At 43.7% G+C, this 23,165-nt stretch overlaps 1 protein-coding gene and 1 pseudogene across 4 annotated transcripts in view; both read right to left on the bottom strand.

The window, feature by feature from the left end:
- Positions 1-23,165, bottom strand: part of GARNL3 (GTPase activating Rap/RanGAP domain like 3) — a 136,680-nt gene that overhangs the window by 51,798 nt on the left and 61,717 nt on the right. For all 3 annotated transcript variants that reach the window (XR_002732587.1, XM_023217113.2, XM_023217114.1), the window contains 9 exons: positions 22,311-22,337; positions 14,928-15,003; positions 14,161-14,259; positions 11,924-12,027; positions 11,022-11,130; positions 9,107-9,152; positions 7,805-7,911; positions 3,075-3,190; positions 1,087-1,191 (listed from right to left, as the gene is read on the bottom strand). Coding sequence is in view for 2 of the 3 variants with exons in the window: in XM_023217113.2 (XP_023072881.1) it covers positions 1,087-1,191; positions 3,075-3,190; positions 7,805-7,911; positions 9,107-9,152; positions 11,022-11,130; positions 11,924-12,027; positions 14,161-14,259; positions 14,928-15,003; positions 22,311-22,337 (789 nt within the window). In the remaining variant the exon portion in view is untranslated. The remainder of the gene's footprint in view (positions 1-1,086; positions 1,192-3,074; positions 3,191-7,804; positions 7,912-9,106; positions 9,153-11,021; positions 11,131-11,923; positions 12,028-14,160; positions 14,260-14,927; positions 15,004-22,310; positions 22,338-23,165) is intronic.
- LOC111545917 lies at positions 3,475-5,391 on the bottom strand (annotated as a pseudogene). The gene has a single exon (XR_002732588.3). The product of XR_002732588.3 is annotated as a bifunctional methylenetetrahydrofolate dehydrogenase/cyclohydrolase, mitochondrial pseudogene (transcript).

Raw genomic sequence — 23,165 nt, forward strand, 5'->3', positions numbered from 1 at the left:
GATGTCTATTAGAGCATACCAGGCAGCAAAAGTACAGCAGGATAAACAATTGTGATTTGACAAAAATTTAATAAAACAGGAGTAATTGCAGGCTAACATTTCAGGTTCCTCTACTGACTTGTTAGTCAAGAATTGAAGTTAGCTGGACATAGTGAAGCCTTAATGACAGTGTCCCAACCCAAATTATCCAAATGCATTCTGTCATTTTAATTAATCAACATATCATTACTGTGATTTATAAGCCAGGAGCATCGAAAAAATACAGATTCTCAGGTCCTGCCTCAAACTTGATGAATCAGAATCTCTGGAAATAAAGTCTGGGTGTCTTTAAACAAGAACCAATGTTTGAGAACCTTGTAATAATGCACCTGTTTCGGGAAAAAGCTATCTTTGCCTCTAAGCTTCCCTTGATTACACAGCTTTCCTCTCTCCACCTGCCTTGCCCAACTTTCTACTTTTGGGCCAGAACTTTATTTGCAGCTGAGGGCACTCCTCCTTCTCCACGCTGTGATGTGCGATCGAGGCAGACAGCTGTGTCGCCTCCCAGAACTGAGAAATACCAGTGTCACATGCGAGCAGGGCAAAAGGAGAGTGATTTTCTCCAGTGCCTGGAATAAGGATGACTGGGCACCACCTAACTTGGTGGTGACTTGGATTGTTTCCAAGTCATAGGATTGCAATTCAAGTCTTCTATCAGTGCCACTGCTACTCTGTGCTTCCTCCTGTCAGTCATGGGTTCTGGAGGCATTTCCCAAATTGATTCCTCACTCTTCAGAAAATCCCTAGGAGGCAGGCAAGTGGTCTGTGCTCTGTGGAAGAGAGGGGCCAGAGCTGGGTCCTGTGGCTACTTGCCTTGAGGCAGCAGCATTCCTACCTCTGCAGAGTGCTGCTCTCTCAGTGACGCCTGCAGAGAACTGCACCTACTCGGTTCTCAAAAATCTCACTTGTGGTTGCCACAACAATCCTAAGAGAAATGACAGAGCTCCTACAGCAGCAGGCAAACAAAGTCTTTGCACGTGGGCCATCTGATTAGGATGGAACTCAAAACTACATGTCTCGCAGAAAAGGTTTCAGAAGAAAACCCACCTGCCCTATTCTAACAAACTCTGCCTGGCGGGCCTCCTCTTTCTTCCGTGCTGACTTGGGCGACTCTGGTAAGACATCACTAAAAGATCGTCTATTAAGCATGTTCTAAAAAAGAAAAAAAAGTTATGAATTCCACAAACATTGTTAAGTCTAATCTTCTGGCTTCTCACAGTGCACAAAACTATTTATCCAAATGGTCTTATTTCTACCTTCTGTTTCATTCACTCAATAAGCGTTGATGGAGCACCTGCTGTGTACCAGGTCCATGGTAGATGCTAGATTCAGAGTCACTAGGTGGAAAGCCAGCATTGCGTGGGGGCTGAGGACATGGCTTTGAAATCAGCAGACCTGCAGCTCTATCACTCACTAACTTACTAATAGTGTGATCTGGGCCACCACATTGCACAGCTCTGGGATGCCAATCTTACACAGCAGCACCCCCTGGAACACAACCAACTGAATTCTATGAGAACGGTGCCCGCAGAGCTGTGCAAATCTGTGGCCCTGTGGGTCGCGTTGAGCAAATTAGTTAATTTCTGAATCTCGGTGTCTTTGTGTGGTTAATACCTGCCTCCTAGGTGTGTTATGAGGTTTAAATGAGGTAATGCATGTAAGGTACTTTGCACAGTGCCTAGTGCATACTTAGTAATGTTAGTTCTCTTTAAAACCGTAGTCACTGAATGGGGTAAGCTCATTCAATCAGCAGGTACTGACTGAGCACCTAGTCCTCTGCCAGATTTTGGGAATGTGATAGACATAGTCTCTTGTGGAGCACAGAGTCTACTGGGAAGACAGATTAAGTAATGACATGTTTAGCACATGTGATCACTGCCATGAAGAAGAATTGTGGCAAGTATATGAAAACATTTAACAGGGGACCTGGCTTCAACTGGGGGGCTAGGGAAGCCTGGCTCAGGCAGTGATGCTTCAGCTGGGATATCATTACTCATCTTGAAGGACATCATTACTCATCTTGGTACCCTCTCTGTATGTTCCCTGACCTTAGGGAATTGACAGATTACCAATTAAGGTTTGCTCTTTAGGGTCCTGGGGTTAGCCTGGCCCAATCCCTGTGAGTAGTTGGGGTACACTGACCAGGCAGAAGTTAAGAAGTACCTATAAAATGGTGCTGGTCGGCCGGGCACAGTGACTCATGCCAGTAATCCCAGCACTTTGGGAGGCTGAGGCGGGTGGATCACCTGAAGTCGGGAGTTCAAGACCAGCCTGATCACCATAGAGAAACCCTGTCTCTACTAAAAATACAAAAAATTAGCCCGGTGTGGTGGTGCATGCCTCTAACCCCAGCTACTTGGGAGGCTGAGGTAGGAGAATTGCTTGAACCTGGGAGGCTGAGGTCGTGGTGAGCCGAGATTGCACCACTGCCCTCCAGCCTGGGCAACAAGAGAGAAGCTCTGTCTCAAAAAAAAAAAAAAAAAGAGCACATGTGCACCTGAAGTGATAGGAAGGTGTTGGGTCTCATCAGTGTGGCTATGCCTCAGGCCTATGAAGTGTCTGGGTCTTCAGTAAATGGGAATGCTTGTTTCAGTGCCTGAATATGGGGCTGGCCAATAAAACTCCAAAAAAAAGCACCCTATCTCTTTCTACAATCCCACTTTTGCCTACCCATCAGCTCACGGGACTGGCAATGCTGAGTAGTATTACCAAGAACAGCCACCCCCAGAAAAGCCGTCTTCAATGTTTCAGAGATTGCTGATTGATAGCCAACCTCCCTGTCCCTGGTTTGCACCTTGATTTCCACAGGTCCTGGCTTTCTGGAAATCATATTCCTGTATATGGAAACCCAATGTCCTTCCTTCTTGTGTAACAATGAGAGACTGTCAGCCCATGGTGGCCACAGCACAGTCCTGACAGCAAGGATCAAGGCGCCTCCTATGCTTTTCTCACCAGGGCCTCATCACTGACTTGAAGACTTGTGTTCTCAACTCAGACCCCATAAGAAGGAAAGAAGACCATGGACCCAGAATTACCTTATGCAAATCTGGCATCAAATCCTGGTGTAAAGATCTAATCAACATATCCAGGGTACGCCGACGCTTCTGGGCAAATGTTGGGGTTTCCAAAGTGGCTTTTTCACCATTAATTACTAAAATAAATCAAGTTAAAAAGGGAATTACAAGATATCTCTTGCCACACACACAAGAGTTGAAACTATGCATGTCTGTTCTTTTTTTTTAATTAAAAAAGAAAAAAAAACCCATTTAATCAGAAAGTCTAATTAAATTCAATATTAACTCAAACTCTTAAAAAATTTATGGAAAAGTCAACAGGGTACATACATCACAGAAAAACAGGCAGTTGCTGACAGTTCTTTGGCGGAAAAGTAAGTTGCATACTTACCCAAGCTGCCCAAATGATTATCAAGCTAAGTTTGTTTTTCAAAAATAGGTTTTAAGATACACCAAAGAAACTATACAATACAAAAATTTAACAATGAAGTTAAAGTATATAGCAAAAGCCAAATATGACAACACACATGAATAATGTATAAAAGAAGCCTTTCAATCCTAGAAAACTAAAATGGGGAGAACTTACTGAAGGGTAACATACATAAAATGAGTACTAATAGCAAGGAATAATCCTAAACATTTTCCCAATGACTAAGCCTCAAAAAGACAGCTTAGGAAAACGATTAACATGCAGTTTTTCTTTTTTCCTAGCCAATTCAGTTCTACTTAGACAAATCTGGTTACCAATCAATACACATATAAATTAGAGTAATTTTTTTTCTGCTCAATTACTACTATTTTTTCTTTTTCACCTTTTCCCTAATTTTCTCTAGCAACACTTTTCCTTTGGTTTGGTCAGTTGAACTCAAAAGGTTTGGTACCTAAAATGAGTATTCAACTGTTATTAGAATAGCACTTGGGAAACGCAATCCTAGAAAAGGCAAATGTGTAACCGAGTTTGACAAAGTGAAGCACCCATTCTCCATATGGTAATGTCTCCCACGTTAATCACCAGGTTAATGGCTGCTCCTGGCTAGATCACAGGACCCTGCATGATACTGGAATGCTCCCTGGTGAGGTACTGCAGAGGTATGTGCAGAAACACCCACCCATTTAAGCTTTCAATAAATACAAGGCATCATTTTAAACCATTTCAGTAGAATAAATTTAAAATATTGCATTTCTATTGGCCTGCTTTACTTCTTCAGCTGGCCTGGAGTGCTGTTTGTGACATAGAAGACACAATAGTTAATTAGTAGCTACTCCAAGCTCTTTAGACTTCAGCACTTCTCGCTCTTCAAGCCTCAGCACCTTTTTTGCAGCAATAATGGTATTCTTCATTAGCATTGCCACTGTCATGGGGCCAACACCTCCAGGAACTGGAGTGATATACCCGGCTTTTTGTCTGACTCCTTCAAAATCCACATCTCCAACCAACTTGGGTGTGGCAGTTACAGGATCATGAACTCTATTTATTCCCATATCAATGACTGCTGCTCCTTCCTTGATCATATCTGCTGTGATCAGATTTGGAATACCTGCAGCAGATATTACAATATCTGCAAGAATTGTATGTTTCTTCAACTGCTCTTTGGGAGTATATCGATGAGATACTGTAACAGTGGCATCACCTCCAGGACGTTCATGTGCCCCATTTGTGTGCAGTAACATTGCAATGGGCATTCCAACATTTTTTGACCTTCCAGCCACAACCACATTCTTCCCTAAGGTTGGAATACCAGTTCGCTTAATTATTTCCCAAACACCCCATGGGGTAGCCGGTAACATGGAATATTGGTCCAAACACATTCGCCCTACATTAATTACATGAAAGCCATCAACATCCTTGTCTGAAGAAACAGCATTGCAGATCCTTCTCTCATCAATATGCTCTGGAAGAGGCAGCTGAACAAGGAGGCCATCTACATTATCATCATTATTCAGTTTATTGATTAAATTCAACAATTCTTCCTCTGAAATTGAAGCTGGTTTCACAATTGTCTCACTGTTGATTCCCACATCTGCAGCTGCCCTGGTTTTGTTGAGGACGTAGGATTCTTGCCAACCAGGATCACGCTCAGGTGTGATCTTGCAGGATTCTTGCCAACCAGGATCACGCTCAGGTGTGGCCGCTTGTTGCCTGAGGCCACCCACTCTTCTACCTCCTGCTGTACTTCCTGCTAGATCTCCTGGGCCAGTTTCCTTCCAGAAATGACAACAGCTTCATTTCGAACTGCCGCGAGGTGGAAGGGGCGAGGGCGAAGGGAGCAGCTGTGCGCGGGCTGCAGTAGCCGGGCAGCCAATGCGGACATGAGGGAAGTTGCAGCCATAGCCCGCGCCGGTGACCTCGCCGGATGTCTGTTCTTTTCTTTAGTTCTGTGACTGGGAATTTTTTTGTTTGAGGTTTTTTTTTTTTTCTGCTTAGTACCTTGGAACAATCCATTTTAAAGCCTCATTTCGGCTGAATAAGGGAAAAGGTCAAGATTTTTGTTGAAATGCCATTTCCTATAATCTCGGAGTTTTCAACCTCGCTGCTAAATCCACTTTGGGATTCCAAGACCCTCTGATCCTCGGCTGCCACCTGTCTTCTCAGTGCACCAACCCCTCCTGGTCCTTCCTGGCCCCACACTCCGTCTCATCAACACACCCTCTCCATCACCTTGAACCTGCAATTCTTCTATTTCTACTTTCAAATCGTCCACGTCAAATCAACCTAGCCCTTTGTTTCATTTCACCCCAAGTCTTTGATGACACTGATGAAAGTCCCTCTGTTGACTGGCTCCACTTACAAGCTGGGTCCCTAGCGCTGCTGAGTGATCTCTAATTGGTAGTTACAGGTCTTTAGTGGCTCCTTCCCTGCCACAGGCCCCCTACAGTGAATGCTCTCTTCCTGAGCCCCATGCTGCCAGCACCCTTCCAGCTTCCAGTAGCCATACCCACTCTGTTGCTGACTCTGTTTCAGATCTGTTTCTTGCTCTCTGCATGATCCTCTGGACTTAAACACATGAGACTCGCACAATTTCACATACAATTTCAGCTTTCTGGCTTGATTCGAAAACTCAGAGTATCTGGCAACCCTGGCCATGGCACATGCTCTGAAAGGACTCAGCTGGATGGAGTGAGTACATGCTCTCAAGTGTGTCACAGCTTCCAGTGCTCCTGACTGTCCTCTGCTCAGCCCGCCTCCCTTGCTCATGCTCCCTGCCTGGCTCTCCAGCCATCTGAGCTGGGGACCTTGTTCTAGCACTTGAAATAATGAGTATAAACATTGGAAAGGGACAGACAGAATCATCATCTGTTGCACATGGTTCGCTGTGTCTGCTGCCTCTAATGTGTCGAGGGAGACATCACCACGGACCCTGGTATAGGTTGGAGTATGGGAGGTAACAATGCTGGTGGTCCAGCTGGAAAGAGAGGGAGCCCAGCTGGAAAGCAGAGGGAGCCTCAGTAAAGGTGTCTTTCATGTCTCTGTTCTCCAGAAGAAAACTGTGGAATCATGCCGAGGTCTCTGTAAGGGAAGAGAGGGGTTTCCCATGGAAGAGAGGCTATCAAACAGCCTGGCCAGGGCTTGGATGTTTCTGTCACTAGAACTGACACTTATGCTTGGCACTGTCTGTTTCTGTGCAGAAGTCATGTTTGGGACTGTGAAGGAGTGACTGGGGAGATAGGAAGACAGAGGACAGACAACATGTGCCTGTCCCTTGCCCTGGCCTGAGGGACTGGTTTGGGCCAGTACTGGAGTAGGATTGAGACTGGAGGTTGGGGAATACTTGTCCATGGAGGACTCAGTGAGGCTTTGGACTCAGTCAATGCTTCCTTGAGGCCAGGTGACCAGGATGGACAGAGAGAAGACAGGGGCACTCCAGATGTCTCAGAGCTACATGACAACAGTGATAGACTTAGGCAAAGACTGTAGTGGGGAGGAGTTGGGGGTGGGGACAGGAGGCAGCCAGCAAAACAGCTGCAATACCCAGCATACCTGGCAGGAGGCTGGAAAGCAGCATCTTCATAGAGGGCACAGACTGAGCAGTGCTGCCAGGATGTGGGGCTGGCAAACTGTAGCAGATGAACCCAAGTAACTTGTTTCTAATCATCAATGACACAGTCTCACCATGGGACTACCAGAAATAATTCCCAGGGGTGCCCTGAGGAGGGATGTGCAGAGCTCTTGTGCTTTAGGAGATGGGGCCTCAGAGTCAGGTATTTGGGTATCATCAGTAGAGTGAAAATATGTGCTCACCAGCAAGTGATGCCTGGCAGTCTGAGTCTACACACATGATATTCTCATTCTGTCTCTCTCTCTCCCACACATGTGCATGGGTGCACATATACACTCACACAAGTGTGCACACATATTCCCCAATAACTCTCCCTATCCCTAAGCATATACCCACAACCACTCTTTCCCCCACCTACATCCCACTCTCTGACAGATACAGATACATATACAAGCAGAGATTCAGCAATGGCTGTACCAGAACACAGGGCAGAAAGGTGAATTTGAGGCTCGAGGGTCCTTAGTGGATGAGCGTAGAGAAGCTTCAAGGCAGGTGGCAGGATGGAAGGTGGGGATGAAAAGACAGGAGAAAACACACACAACACGACCAAAATACTAAACAGATGTTGTGCAAAGAATTAACGGAACATGGAATGCTTAAACAATGACATTCCTTAAACAGCATCCTGGGAGAATCTGAAGAAATGTATTCTGACAGAACAAACTGCAAAACCATTTCAAAACAGAAACTTACATTTCACTAGCAAAAAGTCCCTGAATTCCTGGTGGTCTGTAAACACTGGTGGAGTTGGCAAGGGAGGGCCAAAGAGTGGTACGCTTTCTTCTGAAAATATTTTCAGCCTGTGTAGAGAATATTACAGAATTAGTTGGTTTTTCTTCAAAGATCATCACTTGATACGGTTTGGCTGTGTCCCCACCCAAATCTCCACTTGAATTGTATCTCCCAGAATTCCCACATGTCATGGGGGGGTGATCCGGGGGGGAGGTAATTGAATCATGGGGGCCGGTCTTTCCTGTGCTATTCTCATGATCGTGAATAAGTCTCATGAGATCTGATGGGCTTATCCGGGGTTTCTGCTTTTGTTTCCTCCTCATTTTCTCTTGCCGCCACCAGGTAAGAAGTGCCTTTCGCCTCCTGCCATGATTCGGAGGCCTCCCCAGCCATATGGAACTGTAAGTACAATTAAACCTCTTTTTCTTCCCAGTCTTGGGTATGTCTTTATCAGCAGTATGAAAATGCACCAATATACCACTATTCTGTCCTTCCATTTGTCCAGCTGCATATGGGATGTGTCAGGAATATTCGTTCCATGACCAGGAGTGCCTCCTCTGGTCTGCCAGAGCCAAGGCCACTTCCTCACTTTCCCCTCCAGCTTAGTCAAGGTGCTTTGAGGGCAGAGACCAAGTCTTCCTGAATCCTTCATGGTCCAACCCATCAAGCCAGGTACCCAGGAAGAACAGCAATGGCCATCATTGAGCGCCTGCTGCATACTGGGAAGCATATTTGGTATTTTAAGATACAGTATTGCCTCTGACTGTCACTACACCTGCCAGGGTAGTGTCATTACCTTCACTCTACACAGAAAGCCTGAGGCTCCAAGAAGAGAAAACATTTTTTCCAAAGCCTCAAATAAATGATAGAGCTGGGATTCGAACCCAAATATATTTGGCTCAAAGTTCAGGTTCTTTTTACAACATAATACCTTTTAACAGATTAATATTTGAGAACAGAAAGATAAGCAGGCACGAAGGTAGACTAGGAAAGGATGAAGATCAAATATATCAAACCTCTTCCCACGGTAAAGTACAATAAAATATCAAACTAACCCTGACCCCTAGGTCTCCTGCATGGAACAACACCGGATGGAGTAAATGTTTCCTGAAGAGACGGTGGCCTTGAAGAAAGTTTTGTAAGGTGAGGGCACTCATATTAAATCAATCAAGAAACACGTATATCAAGAGTCTTATAAAAAACAATGCTAAATTAACAAGCATGAGAATCAGAACAAGCAATCGAGACAAAGTCATTACCTACCTGTAACTGTCATTTTGTTGATCGTACCTCACTAAGGCAAAAATATCTGTGGTGATGGTTAAGGGAACTAATCACAACACTGATGCTCACAACTGACAGCTTGTGCTCTGAAAATCCCTTGTGCAGAGTCATTCTCGACCGGCGCTTCTGTGCTAAGGGCATCTATCACTCTCAGGTTGGGACAGAACCCATACTTCTTTCCAAGAGACAGCCCACAGAGACTTATGTGAGGGCACCATGAGTAGGTTCAACGTTTGCATGTGCATCCTTTGGGGAAAAGGGTTAAATCTCCAAAGTTGTCAGAAAAGCAATAGAAATATAGCTATTAAACAACTAATCAGTCGGCAAAGCAAAAAGAGCAGTTCCCTTGCCTGGAAGTACAAACAAGATCCCAATAGGAAATTAGCAATACATTTCATCTCACACATTTGGAAAGGGAAAGCAATTTAAATGTTTCCGCTATATACCTTCCCTTTCTCTCCTTTTGGGTTTGGTAGGCAAAACAAAACAAGCCTGTTGTAGCTGGTGGCTACAGAATCTACTTAGCTTGTGCTGGGTTTGCGGAGTCTAAAATAGTGGAAAGAATCCATCCAGCTTCTTCCTTTCTCCCACTCTTCTTCCTCCCCTTCCACCTCCACCCACCATCTCCCAACCCCTGCTTTCCTTAGCTAGGGTTATGGAGCCATCAATTCCTTAGTGTCTCCATTTCTAGGCTCCCTGGAATGAATCTGCCTTAATGATCTGCTTGCCCCTTTTCAGGAACAAATGTGCCAAGCCCCAAATCTAAAACGTACAACTCAGGGAAATTCTAAAAAATAATGACTACCTCTCAATCACCTGAACAGTCACCTCACCGTCGCTTCTGCTGTGAAGTTGGAGAAGTTTTCTGTTATACAAGAAGAACCACCTCTAGAAAGGGGAAATATTAGCCCTAAATCTCAGGGGACAGGGGCAGCTACTACTCAGAAAGCAGGGATGAAAAGGGAAGAAAATTATAACCAAAATGCAAGTGCATATCATTTGCTTCCTTACCGTCATGGAAGAAAGTTTGGAAACTGTTAACTTTTAAACACTTACTTCCATCCTCTATTTTTATGTCACAAGGAACAAGTCCAAGTCTCCAGATGCCATGAGTCACCGTGGGCCTGTCTCCAAACATGTTTACTTGGAGCCTCCAGGGAAGTGAGTAACTCGACTAGAATTTATTCTGAAAATGCTGATTTGTTAGCTTTTGCTTATTAAGTACAACTAGTAGAGCCACTAACTTTGGGTTTTGGTGTCATGGCCTGGGACCCAGAGCAACAGGGCCACAACTGAGTGTCTGCTGGGTGGGCCAAGCTCATGCCCCATGCCTGTCTGGCAGAGCTGAGCTCAGACACTGCAGGAGCTTCAGCTCCATTGCTGGACTTTGCCAGCAATATGAGCTGAACAGGAATTAGGGGAATCGGATAAAAATACTATTAATTCTACCATTTCTCAAATTTCAAGAGATGGTAATACAACAGCTATTACCAGGGCTTAAATCAACAAGGAAAATTATTTTGGCCTTTTATCTTAACTTGCAACTTTTTATGCCTAAAGCAGATTTTTCAGAGAATTCACTACCTATAATTCTTCTAAATCATTTACGACTGAAGAATAGCAGGAAGTTTTCCTCATTTTATAGACTACCTGAGGAAAGAGACCATATTTCAGGAGTCAAGAATTCCCTGAGAATTAATCCATCTACCACTGAAATGGAAGGCGAGAGGAAGGGGGAACTATACACAATGCTTAGGAAAAATTCCCCAAAAGTGGGTCTAAATCTAGCATTACAAAACAAGTCCATGACAAGATTTGGTTTAAGCGTCATGGAAGTCCAATGAGGCTGAACCACAGCTTGCCACACTGGAGCATTTACAAAGGCCTAGGATACGTGTAAAGTGGGAACGGATCATGGAAGGCTTAAAGGCAGGAGAAGATTCCTTTCCTTCTTGGAACACAATGGTGACGATATCGTTTCCAATGTGGCGTTTCCTTTCCACCTGTAGTAAGCATAAATAACATCACTGAGAAAGACTCTCAAACATGGCACATTCACAGAGTTAAAAAAACCCATAACCCAATATAACAAACCACAGCCACTATGACAGAGCCCTGAACTTCAGATATCTTTGACTTCAGGCCTCCCATGTTTTGCCAGCCTAGGCCCTTGCTCTCCAACCCATCTCCTCTGTTCCTATCTCAGTGGCCAAGCTCTGGGGTGGGTCAGGAGTGTCTCAGATAGAGGTTTTTCCCAGCCTGGTACAGCCCATGTAGACACTCAGTGTTAACATCCTGCAGTCACCTGAAAACAATACTTGTCAACCATCACACAGGACCCACTTATGATATGTCCTGGATAGTCTCATTTTGACAAGACACAAGGCACACTGAGAGAAAGCACAGAGAAAAGGTAACATCTATACAAAATAGTCTCTCAAGAGTCCATGTTGGATAGAAGAATGTTTGAATCAAAGATATTTAAAAAAAGAGAGACAAAAAAGAGTCTATGAAACCGCACTCGCACACATACAAATACCTATACATGTTTACACATAAACACACATGCACATTATTATCTCTGATCCCTTATTTCTCTAAGGTGACAGCACCAGTGAGAACAGCTCTTCTTAAGATTTGTTGAAAGTTCCAATACAGACCGCCAAAAGCATGCCTAAATTGGCGGCTGCAGTTCAGCTCATATGTCAACCGGCATAGCCTCTAATTCTATGGAATCCTAACGGTGCCCACTCTACATTCACATCACTATTTGATGGTTTGTATGTTCACATGTACCTGCTGCTTGTTCTCTTTGGAATATGGCAACATGGTGGAAACATGAAACATGATCTCATGCCCTTGGTACACAGTATAAACTGAATGTATCCCTGTGGTATCATCTGCAAAATATAAATATGCATTCAGTGAGCACAGAGAATTCGAGCCACATTCAGTGAGCACAGAGAATTCCCAGACTAGGGAAATACTGTACACAGGACATTCTCAAAGATCATTCGGATTATCCACCCGCACGGAAGCAACAACCCTCCACTTGATGCAGCCCCCACGTGGAAAGGCCTCTTCCTCTCTCCCTAAGCTCACTTGCTGTCTGATTCATGCCTTGCCTCAGAATGGAGGAGGTCATAAGAAGTCCAGGCTAAAGAGGAGAGTATTGAGCTTCCTTGCCTTGCAGTTGCTGTGAGAGGTACAGGATGAAATTAACACAAGATGACACAAACAATTACGTCCATAAACCAAAAGGAAGTGGTATTTGTGACAGAATTGTTTGTGATTAAAAGCAAAGGCTTTACAATTAGGCCAACTTGGATTCAATCTGTCATTGGCTATGTGGCTTTTGACAAGTTACCTCACTTCTCTCTGAGCCTCAGTTCCTTAATTTGAAAATGAGGATAAAAGTTGTATCCAACTCCTAGGGATATTGGGGAGACTCAATGAGATTATATTCGCAAAGTGCTTAGCAGAATGCCTGGCTGTATCAAGGGCTCAGTGGATGGTTGTAATGACCATAACAGAGAGGCTGAGGGTTGGCAGCGGGGGTATGAGTGGCAGGCATTGAAGAATTCACCGTGTGCACTCTATGTGTGTTCGAGTGAGGCTAGAGCTTGACAACTGGGGCCCAATTCCCCATCCCTGCATCTGTCAGTTAGGGCACACTTAGCTCTCCCAAATTCAGAATCCGTGATGCCATGCTGGGCTGGTGGGAAGATGAGGCTCCCAGAGGGTGAGGGTACCTGGACTCGAAGCCTATCACTACTAGGCCAAAAGGGCCTCACACCCACTGCCTGACTTATCTCAAGGACTGACTGTGAAGATCAAATAAAGCAAAAAATAAAAATAAAAACAGAAACAAAGGGAAAAGCTAGCAAGGCTACACAAAAATGAGATGGGGAAAGAACTTCCAAACCTAAGCTTGTAATCTTACCTACCTTCCCCCACTCAGGCTCCCATCCTCAAAATGCTTCCTTTCAGGTGTTTCCAATCTCACTGCTGGTGCCAGCCCCACCCAGCTACCCAGGGCAGAAACCCTGAAGTGTCTTCAAGTACTGTCTCCTCTTTCATCCTCCATTTGCTAATTCTACCATGAAAATGGCTCTTGAATTAGTCCCCCTGTCTTCCTTCTGACCTGTAGCCCTCTCCCACGGCAACCCTATCTCTTGTTTGGACTGTTGCCACAGCCTCTGAGAGCAGGTTTCTCCTCTGCCTCTCCTGTCTGCTCAAAGGTACAGATCTAATCTCACCACTCCCCTACTTGAAACCCCTTAACGACAGAGAATAAAAGGCAGACTTATTAATATAACGTCAAAACTCCCTTCAGGGTCATGCCCTCTCTCCTACTCCAGGCCATATTGCATCATTCTCAGTGCCTCATTCCCTCCAGCCATAAACAAATTCTCTTAGTTTCTAGAACACAACATGTTCTTTTCTGCCTCAAGGTCTTCACAGATGTTCTCTCTGCTTGGAATTCTCTTCTCCCCTTAAGACCCTCCAATTACTCCAATTCGCTCCTCCCTCTGGTCACAAAAAGGCTCAGAGAAGCCTTCCCTAATCCCCCAGATTAGGCAAAATGCCCCATAGCACTCTGTACTTTTTCTTCTTAGTTGCCTTCTGTACTTAGTGCTAAACCATTTGACAATTATCTGCATAACATCTGCTGGATGTCCCCCGGACTGCAAGCTCCTAGAAAGGAGGACCCTATGTTGATTTATCCACTTTTACATCCCCAGAGCCCAGCAGAGTCCTGGCACACAGATGGTGCCGAGCAGTAATATTCACGGGCAGACCAGGACTTCTGACACTGCCCAGGGCTGTGAGGGCTTATTTAGTTTTACGAAGCTCAGTGGAAGTGCCAAAGAAGTCTGTGACTCCATGTTGAACAGGGCGTGGCACTCACCTCCCTCCAGTCTTCTCTCGTCCATCCCTTCCCCCATCTCTGGTATAAGTTCAGACACGGGTCAGGCTAACTTACAAAAATTATACAAATTAAAACAGAATAGATCAAGAGGCAGGCTTACTTTTGGTATCCAGACCGCCACGGTAGCCCGTCCAGCCCTTTAGAGTGATTGTGTCACCAAGAAGATTTAAAAATTTTTGAAAAGCCTCGCTTCCAATTTCTGCAGGAAGAGGTAGAGTATGAGGAAAGTATGGGCATCGACAAGTCCTCATTTTCTAACTATGCACCGGAATCGCTGGAAAATTAACCAGGCTCTGCCAATTCATGCGTGGTAAACAGTATGGGGAAGTCACATTTCCTTCTTCTTGAGGACCATGAGGAAGTCCCACAATTCCCAGGACTCCGAGGAAAGGAAAACTGCAGAATCAGATGAACCCAGCTTACTACTGTCAGCGTGGGACCACAGGTGCTTACTATTGCAAAACAAAAATGTTATGACTGCTTGCATTCAGAATAAGCAGGTATTTAACAAGAAAACTGTTAAATATTAGGAAGATGAAGCCATCTTATAATTCTTCCTCTCATCAAAATCACAGAAAAACCTTCCACTGCTCTTGGGTCTGTGCAGAACCAAATTCTCCAAATCCCACGTGTTCTTCTGTCTCTCCAGTGCAAACAGTGACTGGGTACAAACGAGCTGGTCAATAAATATTTGCCAAATGAATGAAACTGGGCAACAACCTCCCTACAAAATTCACACTGAAATTGTGTAAAACTATCTCTTCGTTTATTAAAGACTCCAACTCAACAGACAAGCTCCAAATGGCAAGAATGCAACAAGGAAGGACAGGGTCTCTGGCGGCAGAGAGCGGGGAGGAGATCACTCACCATTGCTGAACATCTCATCATCAGTGAGCTGCCCATCTTTGGCAAAAAGAACCCCAAACTTGAAATTCACGGAGCCCTTAGGATAATAACAAAAGGTGTTACAGTTAATTTTATCATCACAGCATAAATAGCTCTGAGACGTGCTGTTCGTGACTTAGCACAATGGCAGTCACCAGAATGGACAGTCAGGGGATCCCTTCCACCCTTCCACCCATCCACCCGGGTTTTGACCAATGTTAACAGCAATCATTCCTTCATTTTTACAGGTATTTATAGCTTACAGATGAGACTGTATGCCTTTATGAATTAGTGTGTTTGTAATTTCATTACTAATGGCATCTCTAGGATACCAGTTCTGTTCTGTGGCAAAACAGGGTTCCAACAAATGGCCACAGGAACTCATAGGCCTGGCACTGTCTTCCATTCAACCCCTGAGCAACAGTTCAAATCCCAGTCAGCAAAGAAGAGTTCATTGTAATTCAAAGCTTAACATCATCTCAGGCTGATATATTGTGGACTCTTTTAGAAACAGAAATGAAAATTATAGGCAATTTATACTAAAAGCTCATTTTCCCCAATTCCTAAAGATACTCAATCTGAAGAAGTCACAAAACAGATGTGCAAAAAAAAAAAAAAAGCAAGCCCAAGCCAAAAGCAAGCAGTAGCTGGTACAAATGTGCAATCTACCACCTCCAACTTTAAACTGAATTAATTCTGATCTGGTGGAAATGATAAATAGCAGCTTCCACAGGGAAGGGAGGAAGACAGAGGAACAGGGTCAGGGAATGGTAAACAGGGACTCAATCGTATTTTTAATGTTTTGGTTTTTTTTTCCTTAAATTGGGTAGTGTTTTTGTTTTTTTTTTTTTTCTTTTTTTTGAGATGGAGTCTCACTTTGGGTGCAGTGGCATGATCTCGGCTCACTGCAACCTCCACCTCCCTGGTTCAAGCTATTCCCCTGCCTCAGCCTCCCGAGTAGCTGGGATTACAAGCGTATGCCACCATGCCCAGCCGGTAGTGGTTTTATAGGTCTTCATTATGTTATTCTCTATACTTTTTTTTGTATGCCTGAAGTATTTCATAATAAACACAAAATAAAATGTTGGAAGAGAATCAACCTCTACAAGATTGGTTGACCCACCACTAGATGGAGAAATTCTTGGTGGTCAATTAAGGGTAGACAAGGGACAAAGATATTTAAAGCACACTGGCCAACGGGTCAGAGATATGAAGTCAAGGCGATTGCCAGGATTCAGGATAGCTGGATCTGGGAGTATTAAGAATCTGCAAATCCAAGTTCTTTTTTTTTTTTTTTTGAGACAGAGTCTCATTTTGTCGCCCACGCTGGAGTGCAATGGTGCGATCTGGGCTCATTGCAAGCTCCGCCTCCCGGGTTCACGCCATTCTCCTGCCTCAACCTCTGGAGTAGCTGGGACTACAGGTGCCTGCCACCATGCCTGGCTAATTTTTTGTATTGTTAGTAGAAGCAGGGTTTCCCCGTGTTAGCCGGGATGGTCTCGATCTCCTGACCTTGTGATCCGCCCACCTTGGTCTCCTAAAGTGCTGGGATTACAGGCATGAGCCACTGTGCCTGGCTGAAAATCCAAGTTCTAAGGCTGTGCATCCCAACATTTTTCTGTCCCCAACACACCTGAGATGCATACTCATCACTAACAGTGGTTTTCTATACAGGAAGAGAGAGGACACTCCCAAACTGACCCCTCCACCTGGAACTCTTCCACAGTTCTGGGGATGACCGGCTCTCTCCCATCATGCAGGTTTCAGCTCAAGTGTCAATTTCCAGAGCAGTCTTTCCTGATCTCCCCATATAAAGCCACCCTCCTTCCTGCTGTTATTCTCCATCAGAGCACCTTGTTTATTCTCCTCGAAGCACTATTTACACTCTGTAAATCTTTTATTGAACTTGCGTATCTGTCTGTTTCTGCCACTAGAACCTGAGTCCTGTGCAGGAGAAATCATACGCTGTTTCCTTTCCATTGAATCCCCAGTGTTGACCACAGTACATTGGAAAAGATCAATAAATATTCATGACATAAGGGACTGTATGCATAATAAATGAGAAAAGAAATAAACTTTGTCAGAAACAACTTATTTTTCATACGATGTCTCCAAATGATCGCTGCTTCCTTACAAACTAGCTTTTGATAAATTTCTTAGAACGTTTTCAGGGACCTCTATTCACTTTAGGGTTTTATAGCTTGTAACTTTTCTTTCTCTGTTTTGGAAGTGATGACAGCAAGCACGTGTCACAAGGGTCCCTTAAAAAGCTCCTACAGTAATTTGGGGTCTGACATATGACCCTCTTAGAATAATAGTGCAGGAACTACAGCAGTGGTTCTCTAACTTGACTAGGCATCAGAATCACCTGAAGGGCTTATCAAAATAAAGATCGCTGGGTTCCACCCCAGGAGTTTTCAATTCAGTAGGTTTGGGATACGGTCTGATAATTTGCATTTCTAACAAGTTTCCAGGTGATGCTGATACTGCTGGCCAAGGGGCCCCACGTTGAGAACCACTGGACTAGAGAAAAAACCAAGAGGCTGTCAGGAGGCCCAGGATCAGGTCCAGCTAAGCTGACAGCTAGCCAGTCAGAGCAGAAGGACTAGTCAACACCATAACTATGAACTGACAGCCTGCTAAAACCAGAAAGGACCCTATAGTCCACTGAGTCCATGCTCTTATTTTAAGACAGGACAGGGAAGTTCAGGGAAGACAGGGACCTGCACATGGCTGGAACTAAGTGAACAGTAAGACCAGAGTTGGAACTTGGGTCTTCTGACTTTTGATCCGGCATTCTTTCCAATATCATGGCATAATCTTCTCTGAAAAGTTTTGAGTGAAACTGAGATGTACAAGCAGAGCTGGGGCCTACTACCACCTGATCACTGGCCAATGCTTTTAAAAGCTTTTATAGGGTTGCTCTGAGACTGGCACCATGCTGCCACATCCCTGCTGAGGGCCTCTTTTGCTTCAGGGGAAGACTCCAGAAAGACTGGTGTTGCAAGGTCTTGTCAAGTCTTCATCACAAGTTATTAGGGTCAGACAACAGCAAAGTCTGTAAGGCATCAAGTGTTGCATGATGGGGGTCTTTTAGTACCTGTGCCCCCAAGGGTGTAGGATCTTCAAGGCAGGGAGATAATGTGTCCAAGTTTGCCAGGAGAGCCCTGGCTTTTATCTGTTTTATCTGTTGTCCTGATGTTGTTAATTACTCTCAAAGGGTCCCAGTTTAAATTATAAATCATATGAATTCTTCCTGCTTCCGGTGGAGGAGATTCCAAAAAGACTGGAAGTACTTGTTAAGTACTTGAACCTACTTTTAGAGCCTCATTTAGGTAATATGGTGTCCAGGACTTCCCAAATTATGTCCATGACTAAAAGTTTTCACCTATCTCCAGAAATCAACATATGGCTCATTATAATGAGTTATTTCATATTTTAGGAGGGGACAGTTTGATTGGGGCAAGTGGACTGTCACAGGTAATATTTTAACCAGCTATTCAGAGCTCTTAAGGTCTCAAGGCCAGACCTGGGTCCCTGGAGGAACGTGCTGCTGGAGGGAATCCACAGGCACTGGGTTTTCTCAGGATGTAAGTCTTGCTCAAACATTCAACATACAGATAAGGTCACATCTGTCATTCCTACTTGGATGGAATTTAAATATTCTAAGTTCTAAATTTTACAAGACAGAACTCAACCTGATTACAAACAAATATGTAGTCACATTCTTGGCAATCAGTAGTATGCTACAAACTATAGTTCTTCTGAGAAAAACAAACTATGAGGGGAAACTAAAGTCCCAATGATTCCAGAAGAATTTTTTGGAACTGAGAAATGATGGCCTTATTCAAAATGAGACACTCCTGGTTCCTCGTTACTCTTGTTTAGGCAACGTCTCCATATTTCTAGGGTTCCACATGTTCCTACACATCTCTCCTCTCTCCATGTGTATTACAGCTTGGGATGTCGTGTTCTCTCATGAGGGTGCCTCTCTATGTAGCAAACAAAACATGGGTTTCAGGACACTGACATCATTTTACCAAAGTGCTAACCTTTCAGGAGCCTCACTAGTATTCTTTATTGGATTCCCTGCCCATCTTTGCAGCTAATAGTTTACCACTAGAATAGGCTGGAATTGGGATAAATGCTCCCAATTTATACCAGTTGAGAAGCAGCAGGATTAAATAGAGTGCCTTGCCACACAGCTCTCAGAGAAGCTCTGGAGGATCGTGGCCATTGTTCACACTTCAAGCGGTCATGACAAGTGACTAGTCTTGTCACGCCTCAAGCTAATATCCCCTTAGTAAGGAAATAAAATTGAGAAATAAAGAGATCAACAACTTATTTTTCAAAACTTGGGAGTTTCAAAAAAAGCAGAGGAGGATGCAATGAATAGTGAACAGGTGTTCTTTCAGGGGCTGGAAGTGGTGAGGTCAGGGCAGGGGGAGCGTTCACATTTCCTATCGGTACATTTTCTCTATTGTTTGTTACAACAAGCATGTGCATGCACTCGGTGGGTGCTCAATAAATATCTATAGATTAATGAACAGAGTAATTTGGACATATAAAAGCTATATATACACCTAATTTTATATAAAATGTAACAAACATATATACCAAAATGTTAATAGCAGTCGTCTTTGTGACTGCAGGTGATTTTTTTCCTTTTATCTTTTGTATATTTATTTTTAAAATTTTTACCGGAAATGTGATTATTTTTACTTTTTGCCTTTTACAAATTACACATGAAATCCATAAATTCTCCTGCAACAAGCATGAACCTAAGATGGACAAAATATGGATTAAAATGTAGTCAGGCATGGTGTTATAAGCCTGTAGTTCCAGCTACTCAGGAGGCTGAGGGGAGGATCGCTTGAACCCAGGAGTTGGAAGTCAGCCTGGGCAATATAGCGAGACCCTCTCTTAAAAAATAAAAAAAGCTGGCATCTCCCTTTGTCTGCTCTCTGCTGCATCCCACCCCAGTTCCACTATCTTGCCCAAAAGTAACTCCCACCAACAATTTGGGGTGCATCCTTTCAGCCCCTTCTTTGTATTTACATCTACATGTTCAAGAATCAGCTGAGGTGTCACTGCCTCAGAGAAACCTTCTCTGTTCAATGTAAAAAAACCTACCCCTCGCCACACACTCCACCACTATGCATTACTTTCTTCACAGCTCTTGGGGTTACTGGTCTTACCATGTTTCTGTTTGTTTGTTTACTTGTTTAGCTTGTCTTACCCCACCAGACTGTGAGCTCCGTGAAGAAGGGACCTTGTCTTGCTCATTGATGTATCCCCAGTGCCTCAAACAGTACATGGTACATGCATGGTAGGCGCTCAATAAGTATGTGTTCAACGAATGAATGAATGAATATACATACAAATATCTGTTTATAAAAACATAATTGGGATTATATGTAAATAATGTCCCATAAGTTGCTTTTTTCAGTAAATACTATGTGGTGGAAATCTTTCCATGCCAATAAGTAAAGGTCTACATCTTGGTCTATTTGGGCTGCTATAACAAAATACTATAGACTGGGTGGCTTAAAAACGACAGAAATTTATTTCTCACAGTTCTGGAGGCTGGGAGGTCCAAGATCAAGGCAGTGGCAGATTCGGTGTCTGGGGCGGGACCTATTCTGGGTTCACGGATGGCACCTTTTTGCTACATACCCACAAGGTGAAAGGGCAAACAAGCTCCCTTGTTTATAAGGGCACTAATCCCATTCACAGGGGCTCCCTGCTCATGACCTAATCACTTCCCAAGGCCCCACCTTCTAATACCACCACATCGGTAGTCAGGCTTTAACATATGAATTTTGGCGGGGACACAAGCATTCAGACCATGGCGCTCTATCTCACTCTTTTTTGTGAGGGTGCATAGTGTATTATATATTAGTAGGTATATTTATGGGTTTTTGATATGTTTTGATACAGGCATGCAACGTGTAATAATCACATCATGGGGAATGGGGTATCCATCCTCTCAAGCATTTATCCTTTGCATTATTACCTTATTTTTTCTAATGGCATCATAATATTTCATAATGTATTCATTCAATCAATCAATCAATCAATCACTTGTTCAACCAACAAATGTTTACTCTATACCTTCTATTTTTACTGTTCTAGGATCTTGGAACACAAAATTAAAGAAGTCTCTGCTCTCATTGTGCTTTTATTCTCATGGGGGAGACAGATAATAAGCACACAAATGAAAATACCAACATTAAAGAAAAAGTAAAGGGGCTAAGGGTGAGAGGCAGGGTGTACTGTTCTACACAGAGTGGTCAGGGAAGGTCTCTCTGAGCAGAGGTCCTGATTAAGTGAGGACATCTGGGGGACAAGCATCCCCAGTAGTGGGAACTGTAGCCTATTTCTGAGGAGATGGAAGAATAAGGAATTCAGTATGGTTAGTGTTTTTCAGTAAACACTGGAGCTGACGACTGGAGAGGTAGAGGGGCCAGATCATGCAGGCTCCAGCAGGCCAAGGTCAGGATCTGGGGCTTCCCTTTGAACAGGACAGGAAGCCTTTAGAGTTTTGAGCAGAGAGATGACCTGATTCTACATGTTTCAATAGGACAATTGGCTACTATCTGGAAGCCAGAAGAGAGGGTGAGAGTGGAAGCCAGGAGAAGAGTTAGGAGACTCTGCAGGGCCCAGGCAAGAGAGGACGGGGTGGTATCCCCACACCAGAGTGGTTGTGGTAGAAGTGTTGAGAAGTGTTTGGATTAGGGATATTTTATGAAGAGGTGTCACCAGGATGTGCTGATAGCTTAGATATAGGATAAGAGAGAAAGACATGGATTAAGGACTTTTCCAAGTTTGGCCTAAGCAACAAGACAAAAGATATTGCTATTTACTGAGAGAGATAAGATACATAAACCATAATTTATTTACTCCATTGCCTATTGATAATATTTTAGATATTTCCCTATGTTAGTTACATACTTAGAAAATCCAATATGTTTATATTTTTAATCCGGACAACAGGGAATGGCAACATGCAAATAAATTCAGCATTTTGTGTATTAAGAGTATCCTAATAAAGCACAAACACCCTACTTTAATGAAAATTAAAAACTCATTACTCACTCTGATCATAAGCTTAACACATTAAATGTTTCCAAGCAGATTTAAGTAGTTTGATTATTTTCATAGCTTTATAGCTAGATGCATAGAAAATTCTAAAATATACCTTAAAAATACATGCCAGTAAGGTCTTTCCATGCAATGTGTACCACTGTGCAAATCTACAGGGAGGTTTGGCTGAAAGCAGAGTCTGGGTTCACAGTGAAAGGAGAAGTATATTTACAAACATGGAAGCAGAGCAGGCGCAAATATTTCCATAGAAATACTCACCTCTTGTTCTTCAAGAACCAGCAAGTCCTGTCAAATAAAGTTTTAAAAGTTACCTCCAGGCATGACAGTAATTATTTCATTTTGACTTGCTGTGAAAGCCAAGCTTCGGTTTTCTCACACTGACATTTTGAAAATATTTTTAAAAGTTGGTTATAGGAGCTTTGGGCGGGGGGAACCAACAACTACGACAAAGGTGGGTGCAAAGAGTCTTGGATCTTTTTCCTCTGTAATACCATCTCGTAAAAGCAGCATGGAGCAGTAAACCTAAACAATCCTTTGAATCCCTGCTGTCGCATTCTTTTTTTTTTTTTTTTTTGAGACGGAGTCTCACTCTGTCCACCAGGCTGGAGTGCAGTGGCGCGATCTCGGCTCACTGCAAGCTCCGCCTCCTGGGTTCACGCCATTCTCCTGCCTCAGCCTCCCTAGTAGCTGGGACTACAGGCGCCCGCCACTGCGCCTGGCTAATTTTTTGTATTTTTAGTAGAGACGGGGTTTCACCGTGGTCTCGATCTCCTGACCTTGTGATCCGCCCACCTCGGCCTCCCAAAGTGCTGGGATTACAGGCGTGAGCCACCGCACCAGGCCTGCTGTCGCATTCTTAACTGTGTTTGGGCACAAGTAATTTAATCTATTTGGGTCTCTGCTTCCTTCTCCATGGTCCAAGGATAACATCAGCCTTAACCCCTGTGAAGATCACTGTCAGTGTGTGTAGAAGACCTGGTACACAACAGAGATTTAATCAACCTTAAATTACTTTCCTTTTCATTCTCAGTCGCCCCATATAAAAGTTTGTAAACTTACTACAGGCAAGTCCCATCTTTTCCAGAACTTCTGAAAAAGTAGATTCTGGTTGAT

Source organism: Piliocolobus tephrosceles, chromosome 14 (genome assembly GCF_002776525.5).
Source record: "Piliocolobus tephrosceles isolate RC106 chromosome 14, ASM277652v3, whole genome shotgun sequence".
NCBI classification, from domain to species: domain Eukaryota; kingdom Metazoa; phylum Chordata; class Mammalia; order Primates; family Cercopithecidae; genus Piliocolobus; species Piliocolobus tephrosceles.